Source organism: Oculina patagonica, chromosome 7 (assembly GCF_052425735.1).
Source record: "Oculina patagonica isolate OP01 chromosome 7, crgOcupat, whole genome shotgun sequence".
Taxonomy (NCBI): Eukaryota; Metazoa; Cnidaria; class Anthozoa; order Scleractinia; family Oculinidae; genus Oculina; species Oculina patagonica.
In genome coordinates, this window is record NC_135764.1 from 22,234,436 (window position 1) to 22,261,979 (window position 27,544).

At 40.3% G+C, this 27,544-nt stretch overlaps 1 protein-coding gene across 1 annotated transcript; it reads right to left on the minus strand.

Annotated features, from left to right (window-relative positions):
* Nucleotides 1-14,874: 14,874 nt before the first annotated feature.
* LOC144659580 (putative skeletal organic matrix protein 2) lies at nucleotides 14,875-27,325 on the minus strand. The gene is made up of 7 exons (XM_078520047.1): nucleotides 27,249-27,325; nucleotides 24,606-24,678; nucleotides 23,650-23,856; nucleotides 21,635-21,790; nucleotides 18,754-18,948; nucleotides 17,651-17,782; nucleotides 14,875-15,403 (listed from the first exon to the last, which is right to left on the minus strand). The coding sequence occupies exons 2-7, from the start codon at nucleotides 24,649-24,651 to the stop codon at nucleotides 15,291-15,293; spliced, it is 849 nt and encodes a 282-aa protein (XP_078376173.1). The 5' UTR covers nucleotides 24,652-24,678; nucleotides 27,249-27,325; the 3' UTR covers nucleotides 14,875-15,290.
* Between the last annotated feature and the right edge of the window lie 219 nt (nucleotides 27,326-27,544).

Sequence of the window (27,544 nt, forward strand, 5' to 3'; positions counted from 1 at the left end):
AAAAAAGTTCAGAAAGACGTGCAGAAATTGAAACGGTTAATATCTTGTTCGATGTTCGATTAGTTATGTTGGATTACCGATCGCGAACTCAATCGAATTCAAACAAAGAATTAAAGGGAACGTGTCACGGATTTTAGCCAAACTTAGGCATAGGAAATGACCATCAATTTCTTTAAAATATATAAAATAACCTCTTAAAACAGTGAAGGAGTATTTAAATAACACACCAATGCAAAAGAAGGTACGGATGGCCAAAAGTGTCGAAGATTGAAACGGATTGCGATATAGGTTTTTGAAATATGGTCCGGCGAAACAGTTTTCAAAGTTAGTCTTGTCTACTTGTTACTTCAAGTTATAACGCCTGGGAAACACATTTGGTTGCAATAAAGCTATGGTTTTATTTGACAAAATTTAATAACATTAAATTAACTTAACGGTGACACAGTCCCCATAAGCTGATTTAGTTTGATTAACGTTTCGTTCAATATTTTTTTTCGATTAGATACGTGAGGCACATACCTTATAATCGGTGGAGTGATTCTTGACTGAGTAATTTTCTTGGCAAAGATGTCTTATAAAATAGAGTAAAAATCTGGAACACTTGGAAAATAACTGACTGAAACAAGCTAACATACATTGGCTTCTAATACAAATAAACAAGGAAGTTTTAGTGACGCATATCCCGTAAAGTAAGTTACTTAGCAAATGACGTCTTTTAATAATGCTTGAAAATTCACGGCACGTTTTGTGAATCTGGCCATAGTCTTTTAAAATAGTTATTGTCAGTCAATTCTGTTTTGTTTGTCTTTACTAACGTCAAACCGGAACGCAAATTAGCGAGTAAACGCGCAATGTCTAAGAAATAATCAAGTGTAAAAAAGGGCATGTACTTAAAACCAAAACGAAACGATACCTAGCCAACGTGTACACGAAAGCTGACCTTAAGCAAACCGGAGTGAAAGCTAACCGCAAGCAGACCGGAGTAAAATATAGGCTAGCTTCGTTTCGTTTCGGTGCACCTGGTTTCATTTCGTTTCGTTTCGGGTTTCAGTATATGTCGTAGAAAAGTGTTTAAAAAATATTCATCAATGACAAGAACAGTGAGAACTGAGAGAAGGAGTTACATATTTAAACAAATGTTTATCACGTTTACGTGACCAAAAGACAGGAAGTTTAATATCTAGTTCCTCTGAATACGCAAGTTATAAGTTCTAAAGGTTAAGTGTAAGGAAAAATGTCATCACGTCTTAATGAAGTAGACGGTTTTCAATCGAAATTATACGTAGCAAGAACGTGACTAAATTGCTCCTTAACTTTATTTCTGTTGACTGTCACAGTATTGTACTTTTTGGAAGTTTTACTGCAAAACCCAACTATGTCATTACGTGAGTAATTTAAAAACCCTTTTACGAGGTGCCTTTTTCCTGTTTCATATAGGGACGCCAGGGATTTTAGGCATACGGTGTGCAGAGGTTAAGCAGACGTTCGTGGGGAGAAACGCGTGACGAGCCGGTCTGCGTAGGAGGCTAAGGCAAGGCTGTATCAGTTGAATATATCAAATAACAACCTACGCAGGAGCGATATAAATCGATGTAATAAGTTAATTCATCGGTAATCGACTATGAATCAATAATCGTACCAAGTACGATTCGTTTTTAAAGTGTTTAAAAAAAGGGCATGTATGGAAACTTGTTCGTACCAAACATCAAATACCTCCCCCTCAAAAAGTTCAAAAATGAAGTTAAACTTAACATCTTACAGAAATACTGCCAACATTAATGAGTGTTCATCTGGCACCTAGTAGTTACTTAATATTTAATACTTATCTTCCTTATTTAGCTTTTATACATATTTTTTTTTCTATCTATGTTTGTGTTAGCTTTAACGTTTTTCATTAACCGCTTTTTTCCTTTGCTTTATTGCCAACCACCTCCTTAGTATTAATGTAATTTAACTTCACTCAGCTCGATAAGCTTTTTAGTTTTTCTGAGTGTTATTACCATATTCTGTTTTAATTATATTATATATATATATATATATATATATATATATATATATATATATATATATATATATATATATATATATATATAACCAACAAATGGAGTGAAATTCTCATCTGCTACAAAGTGCTCAATAGCTGAACTAGAGCGGTGAATAACAGTAAAATCTCAAGAGTTAGTTTATATGGTCATTTATTCGCTACTCTGAGTTTCATGCCTCGTGCGAGGCAATCATCAGGCGACTGCCAGAAAAAACGGTTACATTCAAAGATATTTGAAAATTCAGAACAATACAATACATTGCGTGTCATATGTCACGTCACGCGAGAACTTTATCACTAGTTAAAAAACGTTTTTCAGTAAGAATTCCCTAGAATGTCTGCAACACGATACAAGCTCATTTCTGCTGTTCAGAGTTGACATTTCCGGTTTACATAAAATGAAAAATTTCTCCCACAAACACAAATTACATCTCTTGGTTACATTCGAATAAGACCTAGCCTGTTTAACTTTGCGCCACTTGATGTCATACTTTACTTTCTGATCTTTCAGGCTCCAGATATACTTACTTAGTTCAGTGGCGTGTTTATACCGCTCATTTCGAAAAGAACATACATGATTACGGTATCTTAATTTAAACGTAGTGTCACATAGCCCGATGTATATATATTTTATGAAGTGGGTTAGATTTGGGGAAGCGTTTATCAATAAGTGAAAGGAACCAGACACCCCGCACACGAAAAAACAGACAGCGCAACATCCTATGGTTTAATCCACCATATAGCAAGAACGTGGAAACAAACGTCGGCAAATGCTTCCTTTCACTTATTGATAAACACTTCCCCAAATCTAACCCACTTCATAAAATTTTTAACCGTAACACAATCAAATTAAGCTACAGCTGCATGGGCAACATCAAAACAATCATATCTAACCATAACAAAGCTGAAATTAACAAATCCACCAGTACTAATGACCAAACGAAAAATTGCAATTGCCGGAAATCTAGCACGTGTCCTATGGATGGAAATTGTAACATTGAAAGCATTATTTACCAGGCCGAAGTCACCACACCAACCACGAAGGAAACATACATCGGGCTATGTGACACTACGTTTAAATTAAGATACCGTAATCATGTATGTTCTTTTCGAAATGAGCGGTATAAACACGCCACTGAACTAAGTAAGTATATCTGGAGCCTGAAAGATCAGAAAGTAAAGTATGACATCAAGTGGCGCAAAGTTAAACAGGCTAGGTCTTATTCGAATGTAACCAAGAGATGTAATTTGTGTTTGTGAGAGAAATTTTTCATTTTATGTAAACCGGAAATGTCAACTCTGAACAGCAGAAATGAGCTTGTATCGTGTTGCAGACATTCTAGGAAATTCTTACTGAAAAACGTTTTTTAACTAGTGATAAAGTTCTCGCGTGACGTGACATATGACACGCAATGTATTGTATTGTTCTGAATTTTCAAATATCTTTGAATGTAACCGTTTTTTCTGGCAGTCGCCTGATGATTGCCTCGCACGAGGCATGAAACTCAGAGTAGCGAATAAATGACCATATAAACTAACTCTTGAGATTTTACTGTTATATATATATATATATATATTCTTTCTTCTTCTTCAAAGCAATGTATCTAGGTACTTTCTGGTAATAAAGTTGTTGTTGTTGTTGCTTTTTGCTTTAAATTATGCGCAATAGTCTAAAGCTTCGAACAGCCAATGCTGCCAGCAAAGCGCGTCATAAACAATGCTGCCAGCAAAGCGCGTCATAATCTGCATAATCAACCAATTTCCGCGATGATTTTTTTGCCTTATAATGTAAATTAGGCACGTGTTTTCTGAAGGGGGCGAACAAGCTTAAATGGACCAATTTCACTTGGTTCCTTATCGTGTCTGACAATTCTTTCTCAACTATTTCGACGAGCCGATTTTCCTAAAAACAGCATCATTTCACATTGTTTGCCCCCTAGCGGAGCGGACAACGTGGTTAATATAATATGAAAACCATCATGGCAGTTATCGGGAAATATATATGGTTATTGACCAGGCGGAGGATGGAGGAATTGTCGCGTATGACCGAGACGAAGTCGAGGTCCACGAAAAAGACGAGGCCACCGCGATCGAACAAGCGGTCAAAAAGGATTTATTATATGACTTTTTCGAGAACTGAAAAGGAAGCCAGTTGCATGCACGTTCAATGCGCACGCTAACGAGTGACTGTCAAATTTTTGAATGAATCGAGACGAAATAAAACGACGCTACAACAGCGAAATTTACCTCTTTTTAACCCTCAAAAGGATATTGAAATGGCTAAAATTGCAAATCAACGTTGAGTTTGAAGCCTAAATCAAGAATGTCCATTCCATCTGGCCGCCAGCTTTTGATTATTGGACGTTTTGCAGAGTATTTACTCGCTTCAGGCGCTTTAGTGCCAAACCTGCCGTCACGGTGACACGAGGAAATGAAAATTGTGATTGTTGAAAGCGTTTAGACTATAAATTCACGGGAAAGCTGAACTTTCCTACATCATTGATTAAATGTTCGACCCAACCTATTCGACGTGAGCGTTAGAGGCTTTGGTGAAAAGATTTTTAAAGCTCAGTGCCGGCTGTGCGACCGCTCTCCACAAGATACACAAGATTACTTCAGTCACGACTTCTCCCCCTGCCGAAAAACCGATCAGACAGTAGGGGTTTATAGCTGTTTGTGGAAGAAGACAACATTTTAAATAGTTCTCGTCGCCAGACTTAAGGACCTCCGAGAAACAGGAGAAAATATTTTTTTCGGTAAATGGTTTCAAGCTCAAGGTTACGACGGAAAAGCTTTAGTAGGCGAGCGGTTGCTGCGGGACACAGCGATCCCGAGCGATGCCACTGACCGCTCGTAGCAACAGAGCACGCCGTAGACCGCCACGGAGAGTATATAATAAGTCGACATGCCACTACAGTAGGCAGTACTAGGCGTTCGGTATTTAGTTTGAGGAGAAAAAAGGGACCAAGCAACCGCCAAATGCGCCACCAAAGAGAGAGAAACGACAGAGGCCAGGAGAACAGATGCAGATCAAACGAAAAATGATAAATTATGCAGATCACAACCCGAGACAAAGAAGATAGATTTAGGCCTGATATGAGGAGAGTTGTCCCTGGTCGAGGGCTACCCTCTCCCCCGCGTTATCTTTACCGAGCGTTTATATGAGAAAGTTGTCCCTGTTGACCGAGCAATGTTCTCGAGAAGAGATGAAAATATATGGCGGCCTCAAAATCAGGAACGCTGAAACATCGACGAGACCATAGACATTACCGCCGACTTCGATGTTGTTTTGGCCGATTCCGCATTTTCGCATGCTCGTGTGCGTAATTTGTCCCTGGCAGGCGAGGCAAAAATAACCAAACTGTTTATATAAAAAGTTGGCTCGCTCCCAAGGGTCACCCTACCTTCAAGCGAGTGACCTCCCTGCCTCCCGAGCAACTTGCAATTTCTCATAAACAGTTCGCAGCATATATAAAGGAAAGCCCTCGCGGGGTCGTATGAGGGTAACCCTCCTACCAGGGACAACCTCCTCCATACGGCCCCAAAGAGTGTCAAAAAAACGATGCCTCTCGGATGAATCAGACTGTCAAAAACATCTCCCTTGTTTACGAGTTTTATGCCCATCCACTGAAAAAAAAATGAATGTACTCGAGGACGCTGGGTACGAAAGAATGATGACATTAGATGTGACGTCAGCGGTGAAACTATCACTGTACCCAATAGAAAGTGAATATTCTCCGTAGAAAGGTTTCGAAGATCGTTGTGTTCGAGAAGAGGTGGCCCCCAGGGCCAGGGAAAGGAAGAAAAAGAACAAAAAAAAAAACCAAAAAGAAAAAAATGGAAAAAAGTATAAATAAATAATTGGTTTCTGGCTGCCTGAAATACTGTGAGTAAAAGGGCAGGCAGCCAGTTATTATGTTAATACAAGTTTAGGTCGGTAACACACAAACAACACAAAAATTACAGTGGGAAGATAAAAAAAAAAAGACAATAATATATTAGAATATTGAAAATAAATCAAAAAAGAGGAAGTAAATGAGAAAACACTACGGGAAATGGCGTACCCATGATGTTTTGCGGACATAGCGCCTTAGAAGCGAGATTGCAAAAGCTGCCGCCAGTTTTTGTTTCTTTGATCCTGAAGTGAGAAATCCAAAAAGGAGTGAACGTATACCCTGAGTCTAGAGGTCAATGTTAGAAAAAATAATTCGCATTGAAATGTCGGCACCTTACCGAAGTGTTATCAAAACCTCGTACCATATAAGGAAAAATTAGAGTAAAACAGCCAACTTAGAGTTGTATAATACAGGCGCTATAGCGAGTAGCCAAGATATTGAGCTCGCACATAAACAGAAGAGATACAAACAAGAGTTCAAAAAGATGGGCCCGAAACGAAATACTTGCCAGAAAAAACACCGTTTCAATAGAGAAAAGGAGAGAAGGGGGCAGTGTCCCTACCCCACCCCAAAGTTACGGGTAGTAATAGGAAAAGTCGAAAGGAGAGTGAAAAAAAAATTAGGAAGACCAAGAAGAGCAGAAAAGCGGATACCAAAAAGAGAAGGCAAAGTAGATCGACTGCGCCCACATAGATGGTGTGAGCACGTAAAGTGGAAAAAAAAGGGAAAGAGAGGGGAAGAGGGAGAAAGGCGAGAAGAGGGAAGGAGAGGGAAAAGGAAAAGAAGGAGAAAGGAGAAAAAGAGAGACAAAAGAAAAAGGAAAGTGGAGGAAAAAGTAGAAGAGAGAAAAAAGAAGCTGAGAGGAAGACGGAGAGGGACCACCACCAAGAGAAAAAGTGGCCCAAATAGGGAAGAGTCGCGCCCCGCCCGCAAGACAGGGACCACGAGGGAATAGACCCTGAAATGAAAGACCGCCACAAAATCACCACAGAGAGATAAGAGAAAAAGTGGGCGAAAAGTAAAATAAAAAAATATTGTGACGCTAGTGGCCGGGAAGAAGAGACCCTCCTGTAGGGAGCCAACCATACAGGGAACCAGCAAACAGGAGAGAATGAAAAGGTACAAAAACAACGCAGTTAACCCGGCTAGCCACCGGACGCGCGTCGAGTCAACGCATACTGCCCCGCGAGAAGAAAGAACAGATCAGCCACTAGGAGAGACGCCGAAAAACAAACCTAAGATCCACCCACGAATAAAACGGACAAACCCAAGTAGAACCCAGGGACGGCGGAGCACTTCCAACTGGGAAGCTGACTATGACTTGACCAATAACACTGGGGAAGAGTAGAAAATATAACGGGCGTGGCCGATTTATAGTTTACCCTTGTCGTCTAGAGCGTAGTCTCTGGCGCGGCCAAAAAGAAGGAAGGTACAAAACCGCTACGGGTGACGCATACCGAATTTCATTTAGTTTTGACAGGAAACGTTGAGGCACATGGTCGACTGGTTATGTAAAGGTGGCCGGGAAGGACAGAGAAAAAAGACGGGAAAGATAGGGGCCCAGTTCTCGGCCAACTACCAGAAGAACGCCCCAGAGTAGCAATTTGTGTAAAGCACGACGGTCAAAAAGCCGAAAAAAAAAATAAAAGCTCATTGGCCCAGCCGGCCACCTGGCCCAGTTCTCGGCCACATTCCCAGAAGAACCGAGGCCCCAGAGCAGCACAATCAGCTTTGGTGTAAAGCTATCGACCGGTCAAAAATTAATTGCCCGAGCAATAATAAAAATAAAAGCTCATTTTGGGCCCAGTTCTCGGCCACCTTGGCCCAGTTCTCGGCCACTAGTAAGTAACCCAGAAGAACCGCAGGAGAAATTCTCCCAGAGCTAGCTACAATTCAGCTTTTGGGTAAAGCTACGACCGGTAAAAACCGAGCAATAATAAAAATAAAAGCTCCATTGGGCCCAGTTCTCGGCCACGCCCACCGCCACTAAAAAGGCGCTAAAAAAAAGCAAAATTCACAGAAACACCTAACCAAAAACGATCCAAAATTAATGTTTTTTAGAAAAGAAGATTAACGCGCCTAGTTGCCTAGTAGGCAGGACCCAAATGAAGGAAAATGAAAGAGGTAGAAAAAAGAAAGAAAACAAAAAAAAAATAAAATATTCACGCAGCAGCAGATGAAATTAATTAAAAACCAACGCTAAGTGTGAAGCGAGCAGGTGGGAGAACGCAAATACGCAAACGTCGCAAGAAAAAATTCGAAGTAAATAAGACCAAAAAATACAACGGTCAACGAAAAGTTAACTAAAGAGAAAGCTGAATATCTACGTTTCACAGCCAAAAATTAGCTCGTATGGTGGGGGCTTTTGGATAAAATACGAATTTAACTACATCCATGAATTTGGAGCCGTAAACAAACAACTTTTTCGGGAATGCAAATTCACCTACCTCCGCGTAAACTCGACGTGTGAGCTTCTATATCGAAGAACGATCAAACTCAAGATACTTAAAGCACAGAATCAGTCTACGTTTGAAGGAAATACCTTTTCTTTATCAACTGGAGTGTGAAAAAAACGCGTTAAACACAAAGTGGCCGAGAAGGACCCGGCCGAGAACTGGGCCCCAAAAACATAAACAACTGAAAGTAAAGTTATTTTAAAGAAAAAGGTCGAATAGATAAAATAAAAGAAGGGGTGACGGGAGCCTGACTCCGCCGAAAATTTTTAAAGAAGAATTGAACAAAAAGAAATAAAGAAAAGTAGTAGAAAAGAAAGAAGAGGAAAAAAAAACGAAACAGGAAAAAATAAAGAAAGAAAAAAAGAAAAAAAGAAGATAAAATAAAAAAAGGAGTAGTGAAAAAAATTAGAGTGAAAGGGGAGGCGAGAAACACGAAAGGAAAGCCGAAGGCAGAGAAAAGAAAAAAACGGGAGAAGGGAAGAGGAGGGGGAGCGGGGGAGGGCGGCAGGGCGGGAAGGGAGTCGGAGGGAGAGAAGGGGAGCGGGTAGGGAGCGGGTAAGCGTCGGAAAAGACGAAAAAAAATAAAAACGAGAAAGAGAGAAAAAAAAACGAAAGACGTAAAAACTCCGTAGACGCGACGTGACCGCACAAGAAAGAGAAAGAAAAAGTAAAAATAAAAATAGAAAGAGATAATAATAAAAGTGTGAATAAAAAAGTTCAGTCAAACAAAGAGACAGGAGTCCGCCGCAATTCTCCATAAATAAAGTAACGAATAAAAGAAAAGCAAGAACAAGACTAAAAAATAAGAGGAAAAAAAAAAAATCTTAAAACACAGTCAATTCTTTAAGACGTAAACCAGTTTAATAACGAAAATCAGAATAAGTTTACACGATAACAGCAAACAGAAAAAAAAGAGAAGATAAAGGCCGAAAGGGCAAAAGTATCAAAAAATTCCAATGTTTTAAAAAGCATAACTTGGAGTAGCCTTCAAACATAGGAAAAAATTCAGCTTAAAAACGGCCATGTTTACTTGCCTGGATGTCAATAATGGCATGGCTTGTAACCAAGCCTTCAAATGCTATTTACATCTCACACTGCATGATTATAGCCTTGTAAGCCAGTTTCTCAACCAACTAGGAAATAAACAAAAAAACAAAATAAAATAAGACAGAATAAATAACAATAAAAATACAATGATCACATTCACGGTCCATCCCGCTGGAAAGCCAAAACTTGTTGCCCTCGCTAGCCAAGTTGAAGTGGAAGCCTAAGGCGTGACATCCAAAATACGCCAGAACATGCCAGAGACAGCATCAGACCTGGGACAGGGCGACAAGGGAAGACAGACCAAAAGAGTGGCCCGAAAGAAGCTGCAAGAGCCGACCACCTCCTCCTGCTGCCTATCTCACCTGATTTGTTGGAGATGAGAGACAAGGAGACGCAGCAATTTTCGTAAACAAGCGATGCCATTTTAACAGTCGATGCCTTTCCTAGTAACAGTCGATGCATTTATTGTCGCTCCCTGTAACAGATGATGCAAACAAAATAATAAAATTTTTTAAAAAAATAAAAAATTAAAAAATATAGAAAAATTGTCTCCGGAAGTAAAAAAGAAAAAACCAGAAAAAAATAGTAAAAATTTATTTTTTAGCAACGCACTCCCGCTCACCGAGAACACCCGCCCACAGAAAAAAACCACACGAAGAGGTCACAAAAAAGTATAAAAAAAAAATAATAATAGAGTCAGAAGAGGAAAACGAGAGCCAACTTTAAGAAATAATAAGATCCCGGAAGACATAGGTGGCCCGGCCGTCCACACATACGATGAAAATCTGTAATCGTACATCCGGGGGGGGGGGGGAAGAAATATAAGTCCCTATTTATAAAAAAGTCCCAATAAAAGAAAAAGAACAGAGTTTTCTTTATTATAGCGTAATGAATTAAAATATCACCGTATTCTAAATTTTTTAAAGCCCTTAATACCTAAACGACAGATTTCCGTACCCTTAACCTAACTTGTAATCCCTACCCTTTTACCTGAAGATGAAAAAGGTACCCCTATAGACATATAGGGAGTACCCCCCGGCTACACACATAAGGTTACTAGTCCTTCATGCTCGACAAAGGATAGCTCATGGGCCAAATAAAATTACTATAACCAAGTATCCTATCACCAGTATATTTTATTATGGAGAACCTCGAAGGCAAGTAAGAAAAAAAAGTAAAAAAAAAAAAAGAATAGAAAGATTTTCCTCAAAGAAAAAGCCTGCACAAAGATAAAAATAAAAAAAAAAAAACATATAAAAATATTATAAATAAAAATGTATAATCGAAGAAAAAATAAAAAAGAAAAGTTTTCTTTCCCAAGCCTAAAAAAATGAAATTTAAATATGATTAAGTACTAATAAAGACGCGGAAAGAATAGTAAGGCCTAGCTCACACGATTCTATTAAGGACATGGAGAGTAATTCTCGAATAAAAGACCAAAAAAAGCCCCAAGGCGAACCCCCCCAAAGCACACCAACCCAGCGCCGCAAGGGGCCAGGCAAGCCCCGCGCGGGGGGGGGGAGGCCCGGGCGCGGCAAAGCCAGGCGGGGCGCGAGGGCGGCCCGCAGCTCAGTGAACCGGGGGCCGCACCAGCACAGGGAGCGCCCACAAGGGTCCTGCCCCATCATCAGTGCGACCTAACCAGGGCGCCCCCATCAGCCGCCCGCCCAGGGGGCATTGCGGAAAAGAAGGATCAAACAAAGAAATAGAAAAAAGCTAGTTCCCGATCGCAATAATCTAAGGTTTTAAGGAATGTCTCACGTCATGTATACAGAATCGGAAGCGATGCCCTTCTAAGGTTTGAGTTTTACTGCAAAACACACAGGGGACCGCGCTGTATTAGATATTCATATCTTAAAATAAAAATTTCTTATTTACCTGCGTTCCGATTTGAATCAGAGCGAAGGTTGTTTACGTAGCGAGTTAACGGTAATCGGTCTGTCGCAATGTCAATACGACGCGCCTCAAGTCTCAATTGACTCAAGTTACTAACACCATTAACTATTAACTCTCCTCGCGGGGAGTTTCGTTTTCAATTTAACGGTCACGGGAAGAGAAGGGAGTTAATAGTTCATAATAACAGTTAAAGTAAAACTTGAGAAATAATTGAGGCGCGTTGTATTGACATTGCGACAGACCGAGCTTTCAAAGCTTTTTTCCGCCTTCGCTCTGATTCAAATCGCCCATAAACCGGTGAAAAAAGACATAGGAACGCAGGTAACCTTTTACGAGGTGCCATTTTCCTGTTTCATACAGGGACGCCAGGGATTTTAGGTATCGGTGTACAGAGGTTGAGCAGACGTTCGTGGGGAGAAACGCGTGACGAGCCAAAAGACCGTTTTGTACATTGGTAGGCTGTATCAGTTGAATATATCAAATAACAACCTACGCGATAGTGAAAACTCAGTTATGTGCATCAATCAACAATCCTGGCCTTATATTGTTAATGGAAATGTATGGAGCGATATTAATCGATTCATCAGTTAATTTCGGTACGACTATAATCAATAATCGTACCAACTTTCGCTTCTCATAAGTCCATTACCGAGTTAGATTAGTATATTAGCGGTTGAGAGTAGGATGAAGATTCAGTTATTCTTACCGTACTAAACACTCCGGTTAGCCTACTATACACTCCGGTTTAAGCCTACTAACACTCCGATTAGCCTACTATGCACTCCGGTTGCCTACTATACGGCACGCCGGTTAGCCTACTATGCACTCCGGTTATCCTACTACACAGTCTTTTAGCCTACTATTATTGGTAGCCTACTATGCACTCCGGTTAGCCTGTTTACGGTTAGCTTTCAATAATTTATGGGTTTTGCTTTGATTTTGCTTTGTCAAAGAAATCCTAACTCGAAAATCCAACTCGAAAATCCAACTCGAAATCCTAACTCGGGAGTTTGTTTGTCTCGCTGATTACACTGAATCGATAATCTTCAAAACCAACAAAAGCATCGGCTTGCATTGAATTCCTTACGCAGAAAGTGTCGAACGTGTTGTCATTTGCTTTTATCTTCTTGCGCAGAACTGTCATAATAAATGACCTGTTAAATATGAGCTCGTTTCTGTTTGTATTTTGTGAACTTCTCGGTCAAGAGGTCAAGAACAACCTGGCGTTTAAATTATAGCTTTGAATGCCGATGTGCTTTTAATCTGCTCTTTATTACTTACCTCATCTTTTCGGATTGATAGACTTCAGTAATCGATATATTCAGCATTCTGATTCAGGATATTTTCAACGTTTTATTACGTTGTAGCCGGTGTACAATAATAAAATGGATTTTGTGTATTAACTTGGAACTCAGTTTATACTGTTGCTCTACTCGGTTAGATAAGAATTGAAACAAGAACTTCATTGTTTGTATTCTTTTATTAAAATTATACCTTGACAAACTTACTACAGTAAAGCCCTGACCAAACGGTAACGCAAGTGGACGCAAGTAGTCGCAAGTTGAACTTACATACAGACTTGCGTTGTCTCGCCAAACAGACTCACAAATTTACTCGCAAGTGCACGCAAGCTGTCAAAAAAGCCATTTCAATGCTACTACTACTATTCAGAACTTGAAGTTACAGCAAAACTTGCGTTGACTTGTGTTGGGTGGCCAAACGGTGAAAAACTTGCGTTGACTTGCGTGCAAATTTGATCTCAACCATATCGAACGCAAGTCATCGCTAGTCAACGCAAATTCACGCAATCCTGGCCACAAATTGCGTCAAATAATTGCGTCTCCGTTTGGTCAGGCCTTAAGATTAGTTTTCTGTTTCGTTACTATCACAGTTCAGAATAGTTGAAGATCACGTTCAATAGACACCACAAGAAATCGGTCATCATCGGAGAGGTCTGCACCCATTCGTAAATAATAACTAATGTAAAGTTTTTGGAGACTTGGACCGAACACTTCCGGTTCGAGTGGACGCAATACTCCTTGTTGCTTCATGCTTCAGAAAACCGAGATGAGATCCAGTAGTTGGGTGCCTCAAGGCTTGTGAACATGGCTGTTCACAGTATAACGTTTCCATTTGTAGCAGATATTGTGTATAATGACATTTTCGTTTTCCGGGACAAAATAATATAATACGTAATGTTAATTTCTGATCCCCAAGGCCTGGGAAACAGTTTTGGTTCCGGCGAAATGTTGAAGTTTGGCTGACTTTGGCTTAATCGACATTTTCATTATAGTACAAAGCTTGTGAATAAATTGTGAGTTGTAGGTATTTTTTTCTTGGGTCCCAGAACTAGATCACTCATGTCTTCAAATACTGTAAAATTCTAATAATAAGCCCATGTGTTGCTTATATTCGCTAAACGTCGCTATCAGAAGGGCTATTTTTTTCAGGGAGCTGCGAGGGCTATACGGGCGCTTAGTTCCAGATGGAAATTTGCGTTTTAAAACTCTTTGGGTTTCTAGATAAAGAGGATACGGTTTCTGGAAATTTTTGGGTACATATGTGACAGTGTCACTTAGCTTGTTTTTGAACAGAATTTCGAAATAATTTTAGAGATAGTTCTCTTGTACTGTTGTTATATTTTTATCCGTGATCTGTTACGTAATGTTGCAGACGTGAGGTTGTTTTTTTGTTTTTTGTTTTTTGTTCTCTTCATGTTTATCATGTTATTTAGTTTGTTCCTTCGTTTCCTTTTATTGTACTGTATGTAAATATTCGGTTTATCACTGTATGATTTCTGATTATTTGTAACTTATAGCTTTAATCGTTCTTTTTGCAGAATGTAACTCATTCCCGTTTTTTTATTACCGTTTTTATAGTCTTTTTTTTATGCCGTTTGAAGCTGTTATCGTTGTTTTGGACATAGCTTTTTATGTTTTCAATAAAGTTCGTGTAGGTCCAGTCCTTGCATCCATTTATAATTCGTGTTGTGCGTCCGCTTAGGCCTCCGCCGTTGGCGACGTTTACCGCTCGCGTCGCCCGGCTTACACATAGAACACTACCATTCGGGAGGGATTATTTTCGGAAGGAGTCTCCTGTCTGAGATTTGGGATGGGGGAGGGGATAAAATATTTCGGAATTTTTCGGTAGCAGTCAATTTTTCTAAGCTTCTTTGCCATTAAAAACAAATTTGTTTGAACCCAAAAATGTTTCGTTATGCACGCGGATGACATAACAGGTCTACGTAATATCCTGAGTTTATACAACTTTTCTGTTCATACGTTAAGCAAACAACAGCTTTCCTGAAACGTATATTCTAGTATTGTCCCGGCTTTTAATAGCCAAACGAACGGAATCAAACAAATTTTCAATCAAACGCAATCCATGGATTGTTTTCGAATATGTTCGATTATGCTAGAATAAGTTCGATTGGTTTGGTAATCGATATCGAACTCACAGATTTTTTTTTTTTTTTTTGCTGGATTGAGTTCGATTGGCTACGCCTGGTTCTGTGTAAAATATACCAGCCCCTAAACAGAGTTACTCTGACACTTTATTTATCATTCCAGCCTCTAAATACGGTACACACCGCGCGGGGCAGTCGAACCACCTCCCTTTTACCTTACAGTTCACTTGGTCCGAAAGATATAATCTCTACCTCAGTAATAGGGACACTTTCATAATATGGACACTCTACCATGTCGCTTTTTGGTGTCCGTAATCAAGAGGTTCTACATATTATCGTAAAATTACAGCTTCAAACTACAATAAACGTCTAAATGAAGAAACATGTCAATATTGTTTATTTGTTCCAACTCTGCCTAATGCAGCTACCTAACTTTAAATGTGTAAACTACCAAAACTTGACAGAGAAATGCTTTACTGAACGAGACACTAAAATCTAATTAGGTATACACGTCCTTTTGCGGGCCTTTCGAGCCTCTGAGCTTGCTAATAGTGGTACAAGGTATTGCTAAAGACGAGAATCAAGGCGAGCACTCCACTGATAAGGCCGACATGACCCTGTCGGCCAGCTGCAGCAGTTGGTCCTTTAGATGGGGGACCTGCGAGGGAAACAAAATGAAGAACATTCCACGAAAAATTAGGATGACGTAGACAAGCAAGACTTTGAATGTGTTTCATCTCGAGTAATGACTGACTGACTGACTGACTGACTGACCAACCGACTGACTGACTGACTGACTGACTGACTGACTGACTGACTGACTGACTGTCTGACTGACTGACTGACTGACTGACTGACTGACTGACTGACTGACTGACTGACTGACTGACCAACCGACTGACTGACTGACTGACTGACTGACTGACTGACTGACTGACTGACTGACTGACTGACTGAACTGCTGACTGATGGACGGACGGACGGACGTGCATGCCTGATTGATTGATTGGCTGACTGACTGACTGACTGACTGACTGACTGTACCGCTGACTGATGGAAGGAGGACGTGCATGCCTGATTGATTGATTGATTGATTGATTGATTGATTGATTGATTGATTGATTGATTTATTGATTGATTATTGGTATATTTTTATGGTGGCTATGTTGGTCTTACTGTCCAAAAAGTATCGATAATATTTGCACTCAAGGGATTAGCTTTTGCTACCGAAATGTGGCTTTAGTCACTAATGCATGGATTGCTACTTGTAAGTAGTCTCATTCTCCTAACCCTGTTTCATTTATAGTTAATAACTATTTTGTAACCAACAACACTGTTAAAATTGTAAATAATTCCCACCGGAGCGCTTAATCTTAATCACCCCGGTTAAAGTTAAGTTATGGGAATGAGGTGACTCCGGAGGTGAAAGAGAGCGAGAGCTCCAATACGACACGTACAGGTACAGAGGTCATCGCTGCGGGGAGGTGGGTGGGTGGCCAATGTTTCAGTCCTCCAGCAATTCACGAAAAAACAGAATACACGTCAACTGAGAAGCTATAAATATACCTGTACATAGTCAACGGAGCAAATATTTATACTGCGCAATATCATTGAACAGTGTATTGAATGGAACGCCAACCTCTATGTGTGCTTCGTTGACTTTGAGAAAGCATTTGATTCTGTAGATCGTGCTGTACTGTGGAGGATTATGAGAAGCTACAGCATTCCTGAGAAGATTGTGAAGATGGTGAAAGTGATGTACAGCGGAAGTGAGTGCGCGGTAACGGATGGGTCAGGTGTGTATGATTGGTTTGAGATCAAGACCGGTGTTAAACAGGGTTGCTGTATGTCTGGGTTTCTTTTCCTGCTTGTTGTGGACTGGGTTATGAGGAAGACCACCGAACATGGAAACACAGGCATCAGATGGAAGTTCAACAACTTCCTAGAAGATCTTGATTTTGCCGACGACCTAGCCCTGATCTCAAGCAGTGGAAAGCATATCCAGGCCAAAGTCAGCAACCTGGAACGATATGCAAAAATGACAGGCCTCAGAATCAATACAGCAAAGACCATGATGATGAGCTGGAACAACTCCGCAGGTAGAAAGGTCCAGGTCGATGGAAAAGAGCTAGAAGAGGTGTCAAAATTTGTTTATCTAGGAGGAACAGTGACCCAGGAAGGGGGTTCAGACGAAGACATCAAAAGCAGACTTGGAAAAGCCAGAGCAGCATTCAGCAAGCTTAGGAACATATGGAAGAGCAGCCAGCTGAAACTAAAAACTAAGCTGAAGATATTTAAGTCCAATGTTGTATCTGTCCTGTTATACGGATGTGAAACTTGGCGTATGACTAAACGAGATGCGACCAAGCTGGACGTATTTCTGCATAAAAGTCTGAGAAGGATAATGAAGATCTATTGGCCTATGAAAATATCAAACGAGGAGATTCGAAACCGAGCTAACATCAGCACCATCAGTGAGCAAATCTTCCGGCGGCGCTGGAAGTTCATCGGCCACATCCTCAGAATGGATCCAAGCAAACATCCCAAGACGGCATTAACATGGGCCCCGGAGGGAAAGGCGAAGTCGTGGCAGACCGAAGGAGACTTGGCGAAGAACTGCTGAAAGAGAAAGAGCGGCTTTGGGTTTCGGCTCGTGGAACGAGGCAGCGGTGGCTGCCCGCGACCGTGCAGCATGGCGGAGGAGAATGTCCGGCCCTTTGCCCACTTAGGGCTTATGGCCATAAGTCAAGTCACATAGTCAGCGGCATGGCTTGCCGTTGCCAAAACTAACTGGACACGTGGAATGGGTAATTAGGGTGATCGTTCGCGCGGGCCCCGATGAGAATAGCATTATTGTTATCATTATCATTGCCATTTTTATTACAATTGTCATTGTCATTATTACCTGTGGTTGTCAGGCTGGGATCACCAGTGTTGCAGTTGTTGCTATCGCAACACTCGATGTCGCACTCCAATACTTTCAGTTTTTCCTCGTCTACAAGGAGACCGCTGACGAGTGCACAAGCTGCTTTTTTATCTGGAACAATCAAATCAAACGAGAAACCAAGCTTAAAAAATGAAGAGGAGATTGAAACTATCCCCGGAACCTAAACATCATTTGACTGGCTTGAGTACAACAATTTAACAAAAGGATCAATGCCCCTAGAAAAAAAAAAGAAAAAAGAAACACAATAACAACTGCTGCACTAGATGACCAGTGGTATTGCAAGTTCACGAAAGCAGCTACTAGTAACACCAATCACCTCGAGTAAGCTACCACTTCACGCATGCGTAAAGCTGAGTTGTCTGTGGAGTTGCAGCCAGGCACAGATGTTTGGTCGCTTGTTAGGACTCGGGGAAGATATTAGGCCATTTTGCATGTATTGCTGTCTTTTCTGCAAATTACATTTTTACTTTCGGTTTTAAGATGGTATTTCACTTCCGTGACCCTTAACTGGCAGAAAGGTTCTGCCAAGAAAGATGAGAGTTTCACCCCTTGTCATTATATAGCACTCGTATAGTGATCGGATTTTGTCCCGAGAATTAATACTTCCGAATATCTTCGACCGCCCCAGACCCCACACCTTTCTCGATTCCAAACCTCCAACCTGCTAGACCGAGTATTAAAAATTCAAAATGGCCACTTTAAAGCAAAAAAACGCGACGATAGAAGGTAAGATTTATTTTTATTTGTCCTCATAGCTGATGTGAGGGCCCCCTGTGGTACCCCCAGCATTATTTCGCCGGTACCAATCATACACCTGGATAGAGAAAGGCACTATGAGAGTAAAGTATATTGCCCAAAAACACAAAACAGTGACCCCGGCCAGGGCTCAATCCCGGACCGCTCAATCCGGAGTCTGGCGAGCTAACCATTAAGCAACTGCGCCTCCCATAAGTGGTTAATAGGGCAGGTTTTATGCACGGTCGTCTTGGTGAAGTCTTTCTGTCAAGTTACTTGTAAAGCAAACAACATTCACTTGACTGATTACTCAAAAGTTTACCTACCTGCGCAATTTACACATCCTCGAAAAAAGCCATTCGTGATATTACCGTCTCTGTCTCGATATCTTCCCACAGCAGAACCGCAGTGAGTTGTGCCGAGTGAATTCCTATCTGATGAACAATTTTGTTTTTTCTGGTTGTTGGAGCAAGTGGTTGCGTTACTCCCGAAACACTCATAGCACTCTGCCGGGCCAGAAGCTGTTGGAAAAACAAATGTATATATCAAATACCTCCATGCTTCGTTCTCCCAAGCATGGAGTATTAAGCCCGGGCCAAACGAGAATGAGTTTTTTTTTTTTTTTAATGCAACACATAAAGACATACAACAAGAACTTACACTACTTACAATACTAATCAACTAATTTTTCAGTCATCTCACTAAGAACTTACACTATTTACTATACACACAATACTATATGCTACGTTACATTTTACAACGCGTTACGAGAATGAGAGTTGATGAGAGTTCAAACTCTCGCTTTCATTTGGCATGGAACTCTTATGTACTCTCATAGACTCTCGTTCGCTCTCGTCGACTTTGAACTTTTGTGTTCAATTTTTAAATGAGATTCGATGAGTGTTTTCTCTCGATTGGCCGGAGTTGATGATAGTCACTGAGAGTTGATGAAAGCTCTCCTGAGAGGCAACTCTTATCACCTCTCATCCTCGTTTGGCCCGTGCATTCAACGATATCCACATGAAAGTGTGGAAACGACACATGAAAGTAATAATAAAAACAATCATCATCATAATCATCATCATCGTCGTCGTCGTCGTCGTCGTCGTCGTCATCATCATCATCATCATCATCATCATCGGGTTGATTGGGCTGTTTAGGCCCCTGTCAAAATTATCCCAATATACCAAGAAACATACACTTTAAAGTTAATGTATCGTCGCGCATCCCGCGCAAGTTCTTGAGCGCTGGGGTGTTAAGGTCGAATTTTCTCACACCGCAGCAGATTTTCGCTGCAAAGTTTTGGACTAGTTGCAGCTTTTCAATGCCTTTGTTTGTAGTGCCCGACCATACTGAAACATATATTGTCCCTTACTCGCCTTATACATAGGTAAGTGTGAACCCAGGAGTTTAAGGTCGCGGGGGATACCAACTGCATGAATAAATTCATGAAGGGAAATTTTGCTTGACCTGCATCTTTTAAAACGCTTATTTCTCAGCTGTTATGGGTGCGATTAAACTCAAGTTTTACAGAGACATAAAGAAATGACGAAAGATTGTGAGTGTCATCTTTTATTTGGTAGATTGCATTTAACGGCGATGTTATAGCCTCGTTAGTGCCAAATTGGGAAAAACATGATTTTGTGGCAGAGTTTGCGGAGCGAGTAGGAGACAATGTCTTCTACCTCTTTCTAAAAGAGCTCTTTTAAAATTCCGCTTCTGTTATGACACACTACAGTATTAATAGTTTACCTATCTGCAGTGGCAAGTAATGAAGGTCTGTATCCGCGCTGTATTCTCTGCCACAAAATTGTCGGAAAAGACCAAACTTTGAGATTTCCGAAGGTGTCCCGACCTAAATACGATCATTTTGCCAAGGAGAGATGTAATTATGGTAATTATATTCCACGCTTTTATGGTGAGAACAATGCGTTTTTTAAAAGAGCACGATTGTTTATGCCAAATATTTTGTGATTACTCTGAGTTGCAGAAATATTCAAATTTAAATGAAAATAAGCTCAAAGACTTCCTACAATCTATATGAACGTATATCGCTGTGTTGTTTTAAATTGGTTAAAATATCAAAGAAACAGGGATTTTTTTACAAATCACACGCACGCGCCCATTTTTTTTGTCCAGTCATAAATATCTCGTAAAGTTGTCGATGTCAGTCGTTGTACTTCGTGCATACGCTTTAAATAAATGCATAATGATGAGCCTAAGGTGTCCCCCGCGACCTTAATATGTAGAACGAGTGCTTATTATCTAAACTGCAGTGGTTAAGCGAGTGGTAACAAATCGAGAAAAATGGTATCACAAGTATGGATAAAAATGATATCCACACATGTGTGATATCATTTTTGACCAATCAGCTCGTAGAGTTTGCCATGTTTCAATGCTCAATGAGCCAAAGTAAATCGATATTAAGTCGAAACATATTCGGATCATCTTCGGCCATCTTCGGCAATCTTCGAAAAACTTCGAAAATTTTCGGAAATTGTCCGGAATCATTCGTACTACCTTCGGACAACATTTTGAAAATTTTCGGAAATCTTCAGGAAAATGGTCGGAAATCTTCAGAAAATCTTCATAAACGTCGTAAATAGTAGGTTTATATAATAAACAGAATAATCCATGGTTGCTTGGAGATCTTGAGATCCTGCTTGAAATCCGAATCAATTTGAACAATCGAAGATAAATTTCATATCTCCGCGCAACCATGTATTATCCTCTATGTCCAGCTCCAAATTCCGATTCGACCTGGACAGAGGACCCGCATGAAAACCAGCTAGCGCTGATGTGGCTTCCTCTCTAAATATAGTATTTTTTTTTTTTATGTAACACAGGGTTGAGACAAAAAAACTGTTTAGTGTCGTAACTGAATTGTTCTTTCCTTGTACTCCAAAGGGTATTAGCTGTGAGCATGCGTACAAGTTCTGCTGGAACTGAAGAAAAGAGTTGTGTAATCAAAGCTCTCTGTGTTTTTTTTTTTTTTTTTTTAATGTTAATTCATTTATTCAAACAATGTAATACAAAATGAAAAGAAAGTTACATGCAAAAGGGAAAACAGAAAAAAATTAAACTAATAATAACACACTGTTTATAACTAGTGGGGATACATATGAAACAAAAGCCGTCAGTAGTGACCACTGATGATTAACAAGAAACTAATACTACTCTCTGTGGTTTTTATTTTTCATTACATACCGTTTGGTGTTAACACGGTTATCGCATCTTTTGACAGCGTTGGGTTCTGGGTGTTACAGTTGTCACCAGTACAACACTCGATCTCACACTGCAGTAAAGTCCTTTGCTTGTCTGCTTTAAGCCAGCCACCAAGAGTGAAACACGCTTCTTTTTTATCTGGAAAAGTCCATTCAAACACCATTAACAATGTATTAACTGTTGATACTGATTGGTTTCATGGACGATCTAAATTTTGCAAAATACGTACCGCTCTTGACTTTCGAATGAACGTTAGCGCTCGCATTTGCCGAGAATGGATGCCTATACACCGAATGCAAATATGGCGGATCACTCGGTTGGTGCCTGAGACGAGCTGCATAAAAGCGAGGCTAGTCAGGCTTCGGTGTTTTGTTTTGACAATGCTTTCGTACAGAAGTATTGCTTATTCGTCGATCTTGTGTGTTTGTTTTCGCTACTCCCGTGAGTTGCTGTGTTTCTGAATGCCACGAGAAGTGATAGAAGTGTTTACTGTTTGCCTCTTAGGGAAAAATTAGATCAATGCAATTCGCTGAGAAGAAAGAAAGGAGTACAAAGGAGATCACGATCGCCGCGGGAACTGTTAATTTGTTCGCTATGTTTCAGGTTAGAAGATCTTAGAAAAATGTGAAGCGATCACATTTAGCTCCAAGTCGTTCTTATTTGGCTCAATGTTTTCAGTAGCTTTAAATATAGGGGCAGTTGAATTTCATTCACTTGGTTAGTATCTGATTGTGTGATTCCATGCGAGTGGATCGTACGCGAACAATGCCGGACATGAACATCTTCTTTTGAGACAGAGGATGTCTTGGAAGTGAAGCTTTCCTTTACCTTGGGAAAGGTCCAGGCCATGCAACTCGTGCTGGAACACCACCAGACACCACATAAGCTCGTTATTTAAACGAAATTTTCTAAGATCTTCAAACCTGAAATGTAGCGAACAAACCTCAATACCAACTCCTTTGTTTCGCCTCAACGAATTGCATTGATCCACTTTTTCCCTTAGAGACAAACAGTGAACACTTCTATCACTTCCCGTGGCATTCAGAAACACAGCAACCCGTAGCAGCAGCGATAAGCAAGACTTCTGTACGAAAGCATTGTCAAAACACAACACCGAAGCCTGACTAGCCTCGCTTTCATGCAGCTCGTCCCAGGCAACAACCGAGTGGTCCGCCATATTTGCATTCGGTGTATATTTATCAGCAAAATTTTAAACTTCTAATTTTGACCTTGCCATGAATTACCACCTTAATTACCCACGAACCGCTCCCGTCTGGCCTCGTGGTAAGTCGGTAGAGCAATGGTGATATCAGTTTTCCAGTCATTTGTGGCTTAACGTTTCTTAAGTCTTATAAAAAATGAGAAACATCTACTATGCATACGAGGAAATGGTTAGCTACTTTGTGGAGGAGCAACTGATCAGGATGGAGGGAATGCATGTATATGGAATCATGGTGCCTATTTGGTAATGAATGAAAATATAATAGTTTCTTCAGAGAGGATGAGTTATTATAAGCTGTGATCAAATGTTTTAAATCATCCATCCCCCACCACCGCAAGCTCTAAAGGCTCGGCTAAACGATCAAACATTTTCGTCCAAAATCGAGTTTGTCGCACACAACATGGAGTGGCTAAACCAGCAAACAATGTTTGATCAAACATCTACCAAAACACTGTACCAAAGAGAGCACACATAACGCTTTGTGCGTAGTACCGATGAACGTTACCTAGATTCGATTTCTAATTGGTTGCTTTTTCCCACTTTGGCTTGCTTTTTTTTGCAGAGGTAACTAAACAATCAAACATTTGCGCGTGAAACAAAATGTTAGATGAAAGTGTTTGATCTAGTTTAAACATGGCAAGCCATTTAAATGCAATGTTGAGAGAGGCGGCCCAACGGTCAAACATGCTCTTGCAACATGATGTTGGGCGAAAATGTTTGATCGTTTAGCCGGGGCTTAATCCTAAGGGACGATTTATAACGACCGGTCCTTTACTTTCACAGTTGATGCATCCTCGGAAAAAGAGAGGGATAGCGGTGGTATTCCCTTCATCATCGTCCAGGTACTTGCCGACCGCGGTAGCACAGTGTGTTGTCCCAAGTGATTTGCGATCTGTAGCACACTGTAGGTCAACTTTCTGATCATTCAGGCAACTTGCTTTATCATCTTCCAGGCATTCATTGCATTGCGTTGGACCAGCAGCTGTTGGTAAAAACGATGCTATGATCACTTGTTGATGGTCTATGCGCCACTTATAGTGAGCGTCAAAAGGACTGATGATGATGATGATGATGATGATGATAATGATAAGGATGAGGATGAGGATGAGGATGATGAGGCAGATAAGGGAAAAGGATGATGATGATGAGGAGGAGGAGGGGGAGGAGGAGGAGGAGGATATAAAAATCACTTGGTTTAAAGGGATCTTTTGGTTAACCTATCTTTGTGAGAGATTATAATCGGAACGAGGGGAGATGGGTATCGTCGGAGAAAATTTTACCCTCCAAAAACATTTGGTCTGAAAAACCTTAGTTGCGTACCGCAATACCGTACAGTAAAACCTTTCAAAAGAGGCGTGTGTGCATGCACCCTCTTACCCCAAAATATTGTCTTCCCTGATAATCATTAGATAGTTCGTTTACATATTTACATTAAACAGCAATAAAGTGGAGCCTCCGTAGCATTAAGCGACTAGGAATATTTCTACTCCCCCTGGATGGGATGCTACTCCATCGCAGGTTACACCCCCCCCCCCCCCCCGGTGCGCCGGTACCCATTTCTAGAGGCGCTATTAGAGTTAAGTGTCTTATCCAAGAACACAACGCAGTGACCATGGCCAGGGCTCAAACCTGGAATCCAGCGCACAAACCATGAGGCAACTGCGCCTCCCTGTTCTGTGCAAACTACTAATTCGTAGAAGTAATGTCTTCCAAAATTGACTGCAGACTCACCAAAAGCGTTTGCAGCGAATAGGACGATCAGAAGGAAAAGCTTCATTTTGAATGTTTAGAGAGTTTTCTTCCACTGTGAAGGCGAGAGAACGTGAAATAAGTCAGATAATTAATAATATCTAAACGCGTCTATGATTGTTAATTAGCTTATAAACAGTAGTGGCTGAATGCTGGCAATTTTGGGACCTCAGTGGTACGCAGGTGGATGACATTATTGCGGGAAAGTGTGGTTGGTAAACAGAACCGCTAGGTTTTGGTGGCCTGGGGACCCAATTCGGAAGGCGTAAATCCGTTTTATGATTCAAATCCGAGCCCAAGTCAAGACTGAGCCCGGGTCTAATGCCAGATTCGTCGCTGATTGAGTAGCAGTAAATCTCGACTCGCGATTTCGAACATGGCGGATGATGGGCGGGAGACCAAATCATATATGAATTGTGGCGAGCTTAATAACACTCCAGTTGGCCTAAATATCACATCGGTTATCCTGAATAGCACTTTGGTTATTTTAATACTTTAATTGCACTCCGATTAGCGGTTAGCTAATATAATGATAAAACAAAATGGACGTTAAAACTGATCCGTACGGCGCAGTAAAGAGCGTAAAAGAAAGACGAAAACGTGAAAGAAAAAAGTTTGACTGATTCAAAGTCAACAATCTTGCCCGATATTTCGGTTTGGAAAAGAAATCTAAGCCTATTCGGGAGCTACACGAATAAAATGAGTTGACACGTTAAGGGACGGCTAACAAAAACGTTTAAGGCAAAGTACCACCTGAAAGCCGTTTTTAATTTTATCTCGTTCGCGTTTCAAGGAATCCAAAAACGCTTCGCTCGTCCCATATATCTATCTTTGGCGGTGGTTTTTTTTTTACATTTTGGGGTGAATTTTGGGGATGTTTGGGAAGAGATAGTTTTTTCTCAAAGGATTAGTAAAATTTAGAGAAATAAGAAATATTGTATTTTAAAATTAGAATTTTAAGTTAAAAATTGGTAGATGGACACCAGACAGTCCCCTGACAAAGGGTCAACTGCTTGGTGGCGTTCCAAAAATAATATTCTTTCTTCTATCTCTTCTTTAAACCTCTTAAAATTTCATTCAAAGCTCTTTAGTAACTGTAAGGGTAACGCAATATATAACGTGACTCGGACGTTTGACCCGGACTTGGACTTCACTTGCTCTACGATTCGACTCGGCCAACCAACCAACTCAATTGGGAATAAACTGTGAAATGTTTTATTCTAACAGTTGAAAAGCTGAAAACAAAGTTGCCAATTCAAAGGCACTAGAACAACAACTCAGTTTAGAGTTGTAATTAATAATCCTGGAAACCCTTTGTTGTAGATGTAAATGTGTGGCCGACCTTTGCCTTTGAATTGATGAATTGGACACCTGGCTGCTTATCTGTGCTTCAAAGCAGCAACGCCGTCTGACATATGCAAAATAAGCGGGATGTGAAGTCAAACTGGGTATTCCGCTACGAATCCAATCTTTTTTGCTGAAAAAAAGGTCGATCTTGAGCAACGTTTTTGAAATCACGCGATGGACTGTTTTTATCGCCTCGCGAGATTGATCAAGCTGTATTACCTGTGATAAGGCATTCTTTTCTAATCAAGTTGCAAAGTTACAGACTGTCCACATATTATTAGCATAAGCGTTGGGGAGCTAAATCAACAACAACACCTTTGATCATTTTGCAAAAGGAATCAAATTTTTAGCTGTATTTGCCATAACGGAGCATTTTTGTATTGTTAAAAAGGCGCCCTTAGCTTAAAAGAGATCTTATATAAGTGGACAAATTAATCTGATATTTTATGTTCTTTGGTCGCAATTGTCTCGTGCAGAGCGGCAAACATGCATAAATTTTCTTGGCGATGTTTGAACAAAGCAGTCTGACAGGGACAAAGATATAAAGTGAAATGGTCTCTAGACTCTCTAATTATCGGGTATATATTCTCCATGAAATCCCAAATCTTCATTGATATTTGGCATGAAACGTAGCATATTTTAAAGCTGTTGATGATGGGCAAATTTTGAACCATTTTTTGGACACCGAAGCAGATTCTCAATATTTTTGCATTCGAGCGCGTGGCCCTCATGCGGCCTGAAAGAATAAAAAGACTTTCGCCGGGAATTGCCAAAGGTGTCTCTTTTTAAGGTTTATGCTCAGTTGCAGACAAAAGTGAAATTTTCAAATAAATCGATGAACAGCTTTTAAAGCGAAATATCGAACATTTTCAATAACATGCAAATTAAAAAGGTCAAGTAACTCAAGTAAGCCGGCAAGCAATTTAAGACATCGAAGTAGATTGGGCAATCAGCAGTATAAAGAATATATTTTACTCTCACGAACACACATAATTTGCTATTCCAAAAGGTGTAGTAAATTCCTATTTCTAATTACAGAAATTGTTTGAATTTGGGTTGGTTCGATCTCAATAATTATGTTGTTATTAATTGGCAAACATTTTATGAAGGAAGGCCTTACCCGTATAAATGTAAATTTTCACACTTTTGGCTATCGATTTATATTTACCCAACATACTCGCAAAATGTATTTTGAAAAGTCAATCCAATATCAAACACGCCCGCCTGCTTAAACAGACTAACCATAATTATATATATAATGCTGCAACGAATACTCACCTTCTTTGACAACCGAGTCAACGATGCGTACTTATAATTATCGATTTCCGCCCTCTGTTACTTTACAATTTCGTTCCCACAGCCAAGATCTTCATTTAAAGCAATGACGTCACATTCAAGAATAAGTTGATCATGGGGTGGTGGGTAAGGTCAGTTATTATCCGTGAATGAAAAGCATATGGAACATGCAATAAACAAGCAACATCGTTTGTGATGACAAAAACGCTTATTAGACCTGCGGCATCAACCGGTTCGTTTAAAACAACATTTCACTAACACTTGTGCAATAGCTCAGT